The 13,719-nt window shown below is 48.1% G+C and overlaps 5 protein-coding genes across 5 annotated transcripts; 2 read left to right on the top strand and 3 right to left on the bottom strand.

Annotated features, from left to right (window-relative positions):
- Positions 1 to 398: 398 nt before the first annotated feature.
- Positions 399 to 2,267, bottom strand: J7337_005923 (uncharacterized protein; the record flags this gene model as incomplete). The annotated part of the gene is made up of 1 exon (XM_044823594.1): positions 399 to 2,267. One exon carries the CDS (start codon positions 2,265 to 2,267, stop codon positions 399 to 401), a length of 1,869 nt encoding a protein of 622 aa, XP_044682085.1.
- Positions 2,268 to 3,373: 1,106 nt separating this feature from the next.
- Positions 3,374 to 5,152, top strand: J7337_005922 (uncharacterized protein; the record flags this gene model as incomplete). The annotated part of the gene is made up of 1 exon (XM_044823593.1): positions 3,374 to 5,152. The coding sequence occupies one exon, from the start codon at positions 3,374 to 3,376 to the stop codon at positions 5,150 to 5,152; it is 1,779 nt and encodes a 592-aa protein (XP_044682084.1).
- A 33-nt stretch (positions 5,153 to 5,185) lies between these two features.
- On the bottom strand, positions 5,186 to 6,415 carry J7337_005921 (uncharacterized protein; the record flags this gene model as incomplete). The annotated part of the gene is made up of 1 exon (XM_044823592.1): positions 5,186 to 6,415. One exon carries the CDS (start codon positions 6,413 to 6,415, stop codon positions 5,186 to 5,188), a length of 1,230 nt encoding a protein of 409 aa, XP_044682083.1.
- A 721-nt stretch (positions 6,416 to 7,136) lies between these two features.
- J7337_005920 (uncharacterized protein) lies at positions 7,137 to 7,885 on the bottom strand (the record flags this gene model as incomplete). Its single annotated transcript, XM_044823591.1, has 3 exons — positions 7,137 to 7,321; positions 7,374 to 7,483; positions 7,587 to 7,885. The coding sequence occupies 3 exons, from the start codon at positions 7,883 to 7,885 to the stop codon at positions 7,137 to 7,139; spliced, it is 594 nt and encodes a 197-aa protein (XP_044682082.1).
- Positions 7,886 to 11,777: 3,892 nt separating this feature from the next.
- On the top strand, positions 11,778 to 12,940 carry J7337_005919 (uncharacterized protein; the record flags this gene model as incomplete). Its single annotated transcript, XM_044823590.1, has 7 exons — positions 11,778 to 11,832; positions 12,144 to 12,163; positions 12,221 to 12,255; positions 12,305 to 12,318; positions 12,442 to 12,563; positions 12,613 to 12,739; positions 12,792 to 12,940. 7 exons carry the CDS (start codon positions 11,778 to 11,780, stop codon positions 12,938 to 12,940), a joined length of 522 nt encoding a protein of 173 aa, XP_044682081.1.
- Positions 12,941 to 13,719: the final 779 nt, after the last annotated feature.

Raw genomic sequence — 13,719 nt, 5'->3', positions numbered from 1 at the left:
ATGTATAACGGTCGAAGGAGTGATGTACCTGGACTAGCTGGGCTGATGCAACCTCGACGCGTCTCCACAGGTTTACCGATACCGACGCGGCGATTTCCACTTAAGGGACGCCTGCAGTCGGCGCACGCACGTGACCACCCTCGGAGGACTCATGATGAATCAAGAACTTAAATCTAAGACAAAAGGGAATCTGAGGAGCTTGGAAAATCAACTATGGATAGAACTTTCATTGGAAGTTTGATTATGTGAAATGTGGAAGTAGGACAATTGTGGTACTAATGGTATTCCAAAAACTCCCCAAAGCTCCAGCTTATTCTATTCCAAAACCTATTTATGTGCCATGACATGCATCTAAAAATACACTCGCTATAATTAAGGTATACAACTGATACTGTTCATTAGTCTTGATCCTTGGCAAGTGTCCAGCACTTGCGCATCCCAGTACCCATGGACTCTTCATCAACAGCTTCAGGAGTTGCCCACCTCAGTCGACTTGAAGCAAGCGACTTCGTGTCATTCAAGTCACCATCTTCAAGGGTAAACAAGTGGACATGCATCGTAAGCTTCAAATGAGAGAAAATCCATGGTACACTGCCAAGCTCTTCCACATGTTTAGGTTTCACTGCCTTGCCTCCATGCTCACCTGCCAGCTTGGAAACGTATGACAATGCCTTCGATCTTCGCTTTGCCGGTGTGTTACCCTCTTTCGAGTTTTCAAGGATATAGCTAGGAAATTCCCACAGGCCAGCGAGAAGTCCCTTCTCTGGACGTTTCTGAATCAGATATTGCCCGTCGCCGCGGCGAATCACGCAGACTAATGTCTCTTCTTCTCTGACTGCCTTTTTGATAGCTTTGAGCGGGAATTTGCGTGCGTGATCGACAATGATCTCCGTATCTCGAGGACCTGGACCCGTTTCTACTTTCGAGGAAGCCTTCTTATCTCCAGATGGCCCCTTGAAGGCAAATGCGGCCAAGGTCATCTGTTTGCCTTGTCCTCCATTTGCCTTGGTCTTTTTGAAGGCCTTGACTTCCACCTTGACCTCTGGCTCGTCTGAGTTCGTTGATTCTTCGAAGGGCTCGCAGAGGTCGCACAAATCTTCGATGTCCCCAATCTTTGTATCACGGCCTTTGCTTGCGATCAACGTTTGTCCTTCGGCGTAGGCACGGCAGGTCGAAGTAATGGGGCACTCGGAGCAATTTGGCTTGGGTATGCAGATTGTGCTTCCCAATTCCATGAGTGCTTGTCCCCATCGACCAGGGCGATCGCTTGTTTCGACTTCTTCGTCGCTTTGAGCATTCGTCCCGTCCTGCGCCACAGCTTTGACCAAAGCATCGGCAGCGGCCCATAGTGTATCGATCACGACTTTGTTGGTTTTCACATTGCCGAATAGCCCAAGTTGTCGGCTCAACACGCGTAAAACGTTGCCATCAACCATCGGCGCAGCTCGCCCAAAGACAATGGCTGAAATGGCACCGGCAGTGTATCGCCCAACACCAGGAACCTTTGCCTCGAGATCTTGTGTGCAGGAAGGCAACAGTCCTTCCATAGTCGAATCGTTGACTACAAGCTTTGCCGCCTCGTGAATTCTTGTTGCTCTGCTGTAGTATCCCAAGCCACGCCAGGCACTGAGAATATCATCGGCACTTGCAGCAGCGAGATCTTGGATCGTGGGCCACTTTTCCACCCATCTATTCCAGTAGTCTATGACCACAGCAACTCGCGTCTGCTGCAGCATGATCTCGCTGATCCAGACCTCATACGCTCGCCGTTCCAGAAGGTTGCGAAGTTCTGTTTGACCATGATCCTTTGGATTTATCCAGGTCTTGCGCCATGGCATCGAACGCTTGGTACTCACGCCGTCAAACCAGCTGAGAAGTGCCTGTCGAGAGGCAGACTGTTTCAGTAACAGGGGCCGGTGATATGAGAGAGGATGATGTCTTGACGGAGGGGTGCATGGGTTTTGGCATGTCTCTCCTTCACATGAGAACAGAGTCTCATGAATCTTGGAGTTTGCATTTTTGCCTCTTGCGGACTGCGTTTTCCTCCGCTTTGCTATAGGCAGCTTGACATCGTTTTCTGGCGTCGCGTCTCTCTCAGACGCGTCAAACTCTTCGTCGTGAGAAGGTGATGGGCGCTTAGCCACGCGATTCTTAATTACGGAATCCTTATCATCTTCAGGCTCCAACTGGGATAAGAATTTTTGCGAAGCATTGATCGCACTTGAACGCGTTGCTCGCGCTTGAGTTTTCTGAAGGAATTTGTCCATGATGCCGTGTTTCCTTGACAGCCTCTTGAGTGAATGTGAATGTGAATGTGTTTTCAAAGAACTGTATTAACAAGAAGTCTTCCTTAGTGATACATGATGGGATTGAGTAAAATGAAAGTATTCGTAGAAAAGCTGATAGAGAAAGACGACAATACTCGTGGTGTTGCAGCATTTACCGTCGAGGTTTCGCGGGTGGGTTAATTAAACTTAGCGCTCCCGACGCCTAACAAATTAGCTGGCTATGACCGAGACATCCATATCTCCCACCTTGAATTCTTCACTATTGGCTGGCGAGGTTAACGAACCTAATACGCATATTTTAGTTTCCTCGGCAATCTACCACTTCTTACATGTCGGCTTCCTTCGTAGATATGAATCATGGACTGCTCAGAGATGCTAGATGATGACAGACCCCCCTTGTCTAGTCGCAGGCCAACCTGCAGCCGCACGACAGGCCTCATCATGCTCCCCTATAAGCGCTCAAGTCGACATTCCCTCCCTTTTGCCTCATTTCGTCCCAGCCTGAACTGAATTCACAGCTACACATCCACGAACATTCTTGAATAATTAAACATCGCGAGATGTTCTCAACGGCCATATCCACGAACTTTTGTGAAGCATGTTCTGGTATCTTTCAGGGGCATTATGTCCCTACTAATGTGCTGGCCGAGAAAGACTTGGTTGATGTTCAAGACACTGATTTTGGAATCCCTGGCTTCACGAAAGACGTAACTGAATGGAAAGTCAGACTGGAATACGCAGCAGGACAAGAAAAAGCAACGCCGTATCTCCATCACAGCCTCCATGACTTGGCTAAAAATGCAGACAAGTGTAGTCTATGCGCTGTTATGTCGGAGAGAATACAGTCAGATAAACAGCCAGCGGCCATACCGCAGAGGCTGAAAGAGATGAAGGAAATGGGGAAGGATATAATTGGAATCCCAGTCATCAAGCCACAGCCGGGAACATTTTCTGGCATGTTCACTCTTGGATTTCTGTATGTCACTTGGGGTGGGCAGAAGTGGCTGGGCCATACTTTTCAAATATACCATGCCTTTTTAACAGTTGGTAAGCATCAGGCCCGTCTTTCCAATACATCCATGTTAATGAAACTAGACCTTTCAAAGGGAGAGAACCGATTCATATGGAAGCCCAAGTACGATCGCCAAGAATCGTTGCTACGAATCAAAAGCTGGCTTAGTTCATCGCCAACCATATCAAGATTGACTCCTCGGCTGCCAACAAGGCTGCTTCACTGCCAATCGTCAGCTAATCTCGCAGGAGACCCTACAGTTAAACTAGTCAATACGGTTGGCTTTGGCGTATCTACTCGTTACATCGCCCTCAGCCATCGCTGGGGCGCAGGACAACCACTCATGTTGTTGGAGTCTCTGAGAGATACATTCTTTAAGAACATCCCCTTCGGTACGATCCCACCAACATTTCAAGACGCCATCAGATTAGCCAATGCGCTAGACGTTGAGTACATTTGGATTGACTCGCTCTGTATCATTCAGGATTCCAAGGATGATTGGCAGACAGAAGCTGCACAAATGGCTTCTATATACTCCCTTTCCTATGTCACAATCTCCGCCACTGCTGCCCAAGATTCTGCAGCTGGTCTCAAACAACAACATCCAATGCTGAAGCATCCTTGTGAGATCATTCCATCCTGGACAGGGTTTGAGAATCAGATTCCACCTGTGCCTGTGAGGATTGTGAACAGATCCGCTTTCTGCGACGCAGTTCTTGCCCAGCCTCTGTTTCGCAGGGGATGGGTCTTCCAAGAATGGATCCTATCGCCAAGGACCATCCATGTCGCTCGAGACCAGCTTTGGTGGACCTCGGCCTCAGATATGACTTCTGGAGGGTTTGCCGCAAACGAGACATGCGAAGGCTTTGACTTTGACGTTCATCGAGAATACATCCGTACGATGGCTCCGGGGACCCTGTACTCGATGGAAAGCCAAAGTGAAGAGAGTCTTCAGCTCGTGTGGCATACTTTGCTGCAAGAATACATGTCACGCTCACTCACATTTGAGTCCGATCGTTTGGTAGCATTTGCCGGTATCGCTAGCTTTTACCAGAGTCATGCGAAAATTAAAGCAGACTCTTATCTGGCAGGAATATGGCGCCATGTTCTTCTTCAAGATCTATTATGGACTATAAGTGAGGGTAGAAAAGTGTCACCGCCACTGAATTACCGCGCCCCATCGTGGTCTTGGGCGTCCGTGGAGCCAGCACCAGATACGAAAAAGCAGTTCCTGATAGGGAGCAAGGAGATAAACATAAAACTATCAGAGACGGAACAGCCTTGGGTCCGTACAGCCACTGTCATTGAGGCATCTGTTGAAAGAATGGGGTCAGAATTTGGTTCAGTTTCTGGCGGGTACATTGTCCTTCATGGGCCATTGATCAAGGCTCGTCTCTCTATGAACACGATCGATTTATCGAATCGCCTCACGGAAAAACAGGCTTTAGAGTTCGTACCAGGCGGAAAGTTGCGATTTGTTCAAAACCAGGTTACAGTGCCAGGGGGTCCAACTGAGGCAACCATGGGAGCATATACACATTTGTCGGTGACCAGGGCTTTGCTCGATGATGTTATCCCAACTGTGCTGGCTGAAGAGGTTGTCGATATTTATGTTTCAGTCTTCTACTGCCGCTTTACTCGTGATGGAAGCCCTATTGGTGAAGCATTGGTCCTTGTTAGAGGCATTGAGAAGGGAGAGTTCCGTCGAATTGGCCAGGTCAGCATGACTGGAGAGACCATAGAGCCCTGGGCTGAGAATAGGGACTTTAGCAAGTTTGCGCCTCTTACAGACGAGGAAGAATTCCTCAGTGTGGGGGACCAACCTGGGATCTACAACTATCGAATTCTCTAGTCTACCATTAAAGAGTCTCATTAAGCAGTCTGATTAAGATTCATCGCCATCCCGTCCAGGCCATAAAAGCTTCCTGCGAATCACCGCTGAGATCATTCCATACAGAACAACGAACCACATAATCACGAGCAAGATTGTCATTACACTTGACACCCATTTAATCCCTTCACTTTGTAATTCCTCACCAATGTACGCCGTAGCTAGTGTGAAGCCGATATTCGGGAAGACAAAAGCCCACCAACTCATGCTGAACTTTAACTTCCATCTCAATGCAGAGGCGAGAACGGCAAAGAGGCTGAATCCAAGGAACCAGAAGCCGACACACCAGATCCATACACCAGTCCAAAGTGCCAGCACTCGAAGGATTTCGCTCGCCATTGGGTGTGTCGTAAAGTAGCCATAGCCTTCTGGAAGTGATCTCGACATACCAACGATGGCCACCGCTGTGTATCCGGCTGGGCCTACAGCAATGAACATGCCAGGCCGCATTGCTGGTGCTGGAAGACCATCCTGCATCAACCTGCCCAAATACAATGGATACATGAACAAAGATACTGTCCACCCAAGACCCTGGAAAGTCAGACCAGCTACTAGCATTGACATCCGATGTTCCGGGCTCTGAGAGGACATGAGAGCAGAAGCGAGAGTCCCAGTGAGCATTGCTGGGAATACTGGTAGAATCCATGCTGGTGTCATGGAATGAATAGGCAAATGAGCTCCGGTAAATAGGACGTAGAACTGGACTATAGCGGATAAGATCGAAAGGCCAGCATACAGCCAGAAACACACTCGCAACGCAGTAGCTAGCCACGGGCCAGCAGCGGGGATTCCATATACGGTTGCATTCGCAATGATAGTAGCGAGGCTGAGTAGAGAGCACGGGAAGAAAAGACCCTCAGTGGGATGCATCAAGCTATTCCTCAGCGCATACGGCGTCTTCATGAAGCGGAAAACAAGACCGGATACGATGGTAACAAAAAGGACCAAAGTAAGGATAAAGTAGATCTTGCCGATGACCTGCAGACCTCGAAACTGATGTGGTGCTGAATGTAGCAATAGCGCAATACCGCCTGTGCTCATGACGAATGTGAACCATGCCCATGTTATGTGCTTGAGGCGTTCCACGATTCGAACGTTGGCAGTGGACTTGAAGTGTTTTTGCCCTGCCACTCGTGTATGGCCTTCTTTCCAATTATCATTGTCCATATCCTGGACGCGGCGTTTGAGGTCGAGACGGCCATCGCCGTCTGCAGAAAAAGACATTTTGAGGCCGATACACGGTGAGAAACCGTGAAAGATGAAGGTTGGTGGAGGTTTCAGGTGAAAAAGGTCCACTGTTGGATCAAGGTCGTGACGAAAGTCTAACTTGGTGATGGGTCATCGTTAGTCATGATTAGGCCAGGGAGGCTGAGATGCGAGGTTCTTGATAAGCCGATTATCAAAACACCTCCAGTGAGATTTTAAGGGTATCGAGCGTCGATCAAGGGTTATTTAATGGCGTTGTACTAACGTTATCTGAGGTTGATTTGAATAGCGTGAGACAACTCCTGCTGGAATGAGCGAATGGGACGATGTCAGCTCACGAGGAGCAGACATCCACCAGTCGCCAAGATAACACTCCATGTACTCTACAAATAATTGAAGACAAGACAATCTCCATTTGACCTTTTTTAAATAAGGAGTCGTTGAGTGTGTCTGCATTCTAAAAGACATGATGTTGGATATTGTCCCCAGACATCATTCATACCTGGGTACTTAAATCATTAATTGAAGCTAAGTACCGCTGATACTAACTATTGAGCCTGTAGTTGCCTCAGGTTTTCTAAAGAACCTGATACTGATAATGGAATCGAGCAAGTCCCTTGCTTTCATGACACTCCAAATGGGCTTAACACAAATGCAGGCTTCGTATAAATCTCATCCATTCTGTCTGTCAATCACACCCCCGTCAATACCCCCACTTCTTATTCTTCGAGCGAGGAAATCAGGGCATCAAGTCATCTTGGAGCAGGTGAACTTGATTCTCTGTCAGATCATCGAATGAAGCAAAGTCTCTAGTGTTGAGCACCACAGCAAAGTCGAAATACTCATTGCTCTCGACGTGGGTGCGGGCGCCTTCGAAGTCACCCCGATGAGAACCATTCTTTCGAAGCCCAATTCCGCTCACAGCTATAAAATTGTTAGTTTAGAGACAGTCAAAAGACATGAACTTAGTACTTACCATGGAACCCAGCAAACTTGGCAATGGTGCTGGCACTCGCTTTGAGAGAAAACGCAGCGCTGCATTCTTCCATAATAGCACCGTATCCCCAGTACACTGCAGCAACTGATCTATTTGACACCGGGTGCAGCGGATCTAATCCATTCAGGTGACTTTCCTGGATAGTACGATCATGCCGGTGTTGGTATGGCGAAGTCTTGTACAGCTCTATACCCAAGCTTCGAAAGATATTCTTTGTTGAAGTCTACTGAGATATCCTCGCTAGCTTCACGTCCATCATATCCTCCCTTATGTTCGAGCAGATGTTTGACAATGATACTCATGGCCCGCTGGCCCTTTGCGGAATAGCCTATCCGCTTATAGACCTTTGTCCGAATGGAGAGTTTGCCGTGCTTTATGAGGTGGTCAATGGCAGCAGCAGTGAACATCTTACTCACGCCTGGCAAGAAGAAAGGTATCGTTAGTTGCAACAGTCTCACGGTCATCTTCGGCCTATAGGCGCGCTCAGCCATGATTACACCCTTCGATGTTATAGCCACTTGTGCTTGCCTGAGACCATTTGTCTTCATGAACTTCTCCATGATCGAGTCCAGTGATTTATGCTTCCTTAGGAACTTGGTTTCTTGCTCTGTGGCGTACAAGCGACAAGTCTGTCGTTGTTCCTCTGTGACTACCAGTGATGAGTCCTTGGTTCTAGAAGTTCTTGAAAGATGACGTTGTAAAACCCCTCGCCCTCATATACGCCGCTTTTTGTATATCCGCCAGGGTCAAACACCTGATGTCTGTCCATTGATAGTCGCCTCGAGGGCTACTTCATTCAGGTGTGTGTCGCTGTACCAATCCCCAACACTCGTTTCAATGAAGATTCCAGCGATATCGAGATCGTTAGACATAAAGAGCTTCTTGGGACGCCAGAAAGGCTACGTTATCTTACTGGCGAAGACATGTTGGAAATCCTCCTCTTTTAGGTCGGCGTGCAGAGCGACAATCTCATTTCCACGATTCTCGTGACGCAGAATGCAATATGTTCGGTTGTTAGGCGTGCTGTACGAACTGCATTCTTATGTTTTCATTCTGAACACCGACTCTGTTCTCTCAAGAAACGGCTCCCAGTTCTTAATACCATCATCAAGTGTCCAGACCATTTTGTTAGGCTTTCTGTCTTCTTCCATAACGCCAGCAAAGATAGCCCCCTCTCTAGTACCAGTGACCGTAACATGGGTTACAATGTACCTTTTCTTTCGTTGCTTTTGGACCCATGAATTGAAGACCGGCTTGGGCACTTCATGGATCATCTGCAAATCTGGTCCAAGTGGCTCGTAAACCCTAATTGCAGAGTGACGGGCGTCATGAGGAGGTCCATAAGAACCTAGCGATATTGGTCGGTATTTCATCTTTAAAAGATGGTGGAGTCTTGCGGAGTGCTTATAATAGGGAAAACCATGATAGTACTCAACCTGCGGAGGGGACCGTTGAAGGGGGGACATGTTGGGATGTTCACTACCTTAGTTGTCACTGACCCGTGGAATGACAGAAGGGTTGCCAACATCATGAGAAGACCAATACCAAGGGATTAGCACTGATATTGTCCTGTCAGAATGGCGATTATTAGGAAACTTCCTCGGAATAAAACTGTGTGGAATGAAGTCATAGGTTATAAAGGGAAAGATGAGGGGGCAACGTGGGAAGACATCCTCGCATTGTTTTATCCAGAGGGTTCATGAGGATCATCGACTGGCCTGATACACGACGATATCTTACTGAACTATTGTAGTTTTATGGGTTACTCCAGCCTGTTTAGATCCCAGCAGAATGATGTACATTCCCTTCAAGAGATTGATGGCTTCAAATTAGATAGTAGCTATTTCTCTCAGGCGCAATCACCAGGTACTCGGCAAACTTGGCTTTTTGCAAATGAAATACATTAATATCTAATTAAATTCCGCTTCAGTATTTCCAGGAAACAGCAATCATTGGCTGCGGAAGGAAATGCCAACAAATGATATTCTTTTAGCAGTGATTTAGCAGTGAAGCCGGCATACTCCCCTTGTCAGGTTTATGAGTGGATGAACAGCAGGAACTGGTCAGTATCTTGTAATCAAACCTAATTAGTAAATGGATATTATCGTGTATAAAGGCAGTTCCGAGACCTTGGGTGATATTCTCAAACGTCAACGTCCAGGCTACTACATCGTTTGATTTCCTCTCACTACTAGTGATCCCGATGACCAGCCTTTCACAGAAAATCAGACCATCCGTGTCTGATACAGAGGAAGAAAGAGAAATCTCATCATCGAAAACAAGGCACTGCTTCAGACTGATCGAATTCCGTTGTCGTTGAGGAGGCTACTAAAGGGCGCACAGCAGCTTTGTGTAACACTCTACTACCAAGTACGTACAATTCTCCGATTACAAGGGCGCACAACGCCCATGTTGAGACTGAGCACAAGTCCCAATCGGAGAACGTCAGACAGCCAAGTTGTCTCGCCGCGGGAGACAACATCCCTTGACCTTAGTTGCCAGCGTCCGGTGAGGCTCTTGACCAGCTAAAGGCCAAAGACTATTGAAGAATGAGCTTGTTGGAGAAACGGCTATATTTACAGTTTCTGAGAATTATTGTCTCGTATGCATTCGAATTAGACCGAGGGCAGTATTCATGCCTCCGTTGATAAGTCGTCTCATGATGTTGGATGGTGTTTGGCTATGTTGCGCCGATCTGGATCTCGAATTATAGCTTCACAGGCTATACCTGAAACAGCTAGAGCACCCACCTTGCCCCATCTGTGCGGTCGCGCCGCGTCTTTGGCGATCTCGCCTGATTGTGCATGGTAAGCTAGGGCAACTGCATTTCATCACGTTACAGCGTCTGATGCAAGGTCATTTGACGGCGTTGGCAAGTGCGTTAAGAGCAATTTCTGCGAAGATTTGCCATTAGAGGTCACAGAGTATCTCATCTGACATATCTTGGTCCCTCAAAAGATCAGAACTGCTGTACCTTTCTGCTTGGCTCGGCTCTGATAGATGATTATGACCTATCACACTCAGCCTCACAAGCACAAGTCGAGTGATACAAAAGTGATGATAGCCATAATGTCGCATCTTGACCGGCTTTGGCATCTTGCATCATCTCTGTACAACGTCGCCATATAAGGCTTGAGTACATACCAATAGAACAGCTCTAAATGTTGTGTAATGGCCAACTCAGACGGTATCGACCCATCCATGATAAAGCAAGGCCTTGTCAGACTGACATTGTGCATCCTGGTTTGACTCGATGTTTTCGAGAACAACGATAAGCGAGCCAATGCCTGTTGAACACAATAACAGGACCAATTTATCTAAATCAATTTCTCGGGTAGTTACAGGTGAATGGGTGTCAGGATACGAATATCTGTACATAGTAAAATGTGATCGGGTGATTGCACAGTGCCCCGGCTAGATCCAAATCCACGATGCTAGCCCAGTAGATGTACTCGCTGCAAGCCGTCCCTTGCAGCGGAAGGGCCAACGATTTAAGCCCTGAAGCGAGAAGTCAGGCCTCCACTGTGGGTTAAGAAACGCACTGGGCCAGGGACTTTAGACTAATGGAAGGTTACTAGACGGCAAGGCAGGTATGCAGAGTCGACCCGCACTTACTCAACCCGTCAAAGCGCGTGAAAACTCCCCTCAAACTCTGGAATTCGGCCTTGGTTCTCTCTTTCACACATCACCACAAACTTTCCTCAAATTCTCGTTTGATCCTCTCCCGCAAATATAAGCAAGTCAAACCTTTCGGTAAGTCCACGGCTTCACTTTATCAGATTTCAACGCGCAGCCTCTTTACCAGCAACTCCCACTTCGCTGCCGTTCTTTCGCATCATCATCATCATCTCTCAGCGCTCGCCTGAAAAAAAATCCTGGAGCAAAATTACCTGGGAAATCTCTGCACCCCGCCCCCGCCTACCACTTTCAGCTATGAGAACGTTGACAGTGGGCTTGAAACTCACTGTCCACTCCCATGACAAGCCATTGGGACGAGCCGTTGGGAAACGGTCCATTGTCGGCAGTCTATCACTGTTTTAATGCGATTACAGCTCCAATTGCCAAGTTCAAGAGTCTCTGAATCGCCCTCATGACTCTCTCACGCCTCTCAGCCATTTTGGTTCAAAGAGTCTGTGTTTTCTCGTCCGCAAAGAAAAACTTTTCAATTTCCTCCAGTTGCCCCTCTTCTTACTTTCTGCAACTCCGTCACTACACATCAGCCCCTCTTCGCCAATCTCTTACCTCTATCAGATCTCGGAGGCGGGTGACCACTCTAGCTTTTGCCTTAACACACTTTCATACTTTCACATCTTCTGTGCCTCACTTCTTAGACTGACTTTGAGAATTCAGAAACCCTTTCACACAACTACCCAATTTCTCAAAATGGATTCCTTCCAGCAGCAACAACAGCAGCAGCCCCGTGGCGCTTGCTACTCTTGTAAGTTCGATCTATCTCGTTCAGACTCCTTCATCAGCATGTTCCGCACAAAGACCTGTTTCCAGACCAATGCAAGCTTCTGCGCTAGCTTTGTTCCCAATGGCGACTCAAAACAGTGCGCTGCTTCTTTAGGTTCTAGGCTTGATGCTGTGGCTTGCCCTTGATGTGTTTATGCACGGCGTCGCGTGCCGTACGCTCACTGTAGACCTGGCTTGGTAGTGGCCTCTGAATCTCATTCAGCATCGGTTGCGGCGTGTCGCATCCACATACTTTTTCTTCTACACTTGAACAAACACTAACATGATTTCTAGGCGGTTCTACTGGCCACCAGGTATGATTCGCATTTCGACGTCTTTGTCTCTGTCAACCTACTCACTGTTCTCTCTAGGCCCGCGACTGCCCTACCAAGGGTCCTGCTAAGTGGTGAGTGTTCTCTCAGAGTTTTGAGTTTTCTTTACTAATTCAGATCTAGCTACAACTGCGGTGGTAAGATCTACTGGCTCTTTTTCCAATACGTAATTTGTCAACTAACTTCCTTTGCTATCAGGCGAGGGCCACATGAGTATGTCGTCTCACCTTTCTCGTTTGACCGTCGCTAATTCATCCCAGGCCGTGACTGCACCGAGCCCATGAAGGATAACAAGTCCTGCTACAAGTGCGGCCAGCCCGGCCACATCTCCCGTGACTGCCCCATGAGCGGCGGCAGCGGCCAGGCTACCGAGTGCTACAAGGTGAGTTCATTTGTCCTTCAGACTACGGCTACGGCTAACAATGTTTAAGTGTGGTGAGATCGGCCACATTGCCCGCAACTGCTCCAAGTCCTCCTACGGTAACAACTATGGTGGTGGCTTCGGTGGTGGCGCTGGCAAGACCTGCTACTCTTGCGGCGGCTACGGCCATATGTCTCGTGAGTTGTACTTTTATGCGGGAGCGTTTGATCTTGGCTTACCAAATCACAGGCGAATGTGTCAACGGCATGAAGTGCTACAACTGCGGCGAGTCTGGCCACTACTCCCGCGACTGCCCCAAGGAGTCCGCTGGTGGTGAGAAGATCTGCTACAAGTGCCAGCAGCCTGGACATGTCCAGTCTCAGTGCCCCAGCAACTAAAATGGTGGCTCGTGACTCAGCAATGCGACTGAGGCGAGGTGGACGTGGAGACTCGTTTATACCCACGGACAATTTATTTCCTAGTTCTTTTTATGGCATTTCGGCAAAAGTTCAACTTCTTCGCACGACTTCTTATGATTATCACGGCAGAATGGAGGCTCACAAAACAAACCGTGCGCGATTCTCGACGAGTGGCTAGCGGCGACCAGCTTTGATTGGAACATATCGGCATTGGATTTCGTCACACAACGAACGAACGACTACGACCATGAAATCGACTCGACTCTGAGACAGACGGATGGTGACGGGTGGGGGTGACGAGATCAAACTGAAAATATCTGGTGTCTTGCATGCAATGTTCTACAACACCTCTGGTGCTCTGCTTACTCGCTGCAAGTGGAGAACCCAAGCTGAGGAGAGCTGGGGGTGCTCCTTTGGTAGTCAAGTCGAGATGAAATGCGTTGTCCCAACGTTGTGGAAACTCTAACCTGGTGTGACTGTTTGTGTGTTTCGATATTGCCGATCTATGCTTTGCGTCACTAGCAGAAGCCGGTGTGTAGAATGAAGGTGAACAAGGCTCAAAGGGTGATCGTTCCTCTTGGACGCACCAGCACAGTCGGCCTGTTGTTATTAAGACAGACTCCGATCAGTAGCATGCTATTCGGACAATAGCATGTTCAGTCAGCTTGGTATGACGAAATAGCCAGCGAGCTGCTGGCCGCGCATACAGGAACCCTTCAGGGGTAGCTGTGTGACGAAGATTCAGATCTAGAACGGTT

Source organism: Fusarium musae, chromosome 4, assembly GCF_019915245.1.
Source record: "Fusarium musae strain F31 chromosome 4, whole genome shotgun sequence".
Classification (NCBI taxonomy): Eukaryota; Fungi; Ascomycota; class Sordariomycetes; order Hypocreales; family Nectriaceae; genus Fusarium; species Fusarium musae.
The sequence above is the reverse complement of the archived record's forward strand: the minus strand, read 5'-3'. Positions and strand labels throughout refer to the sequence as shown.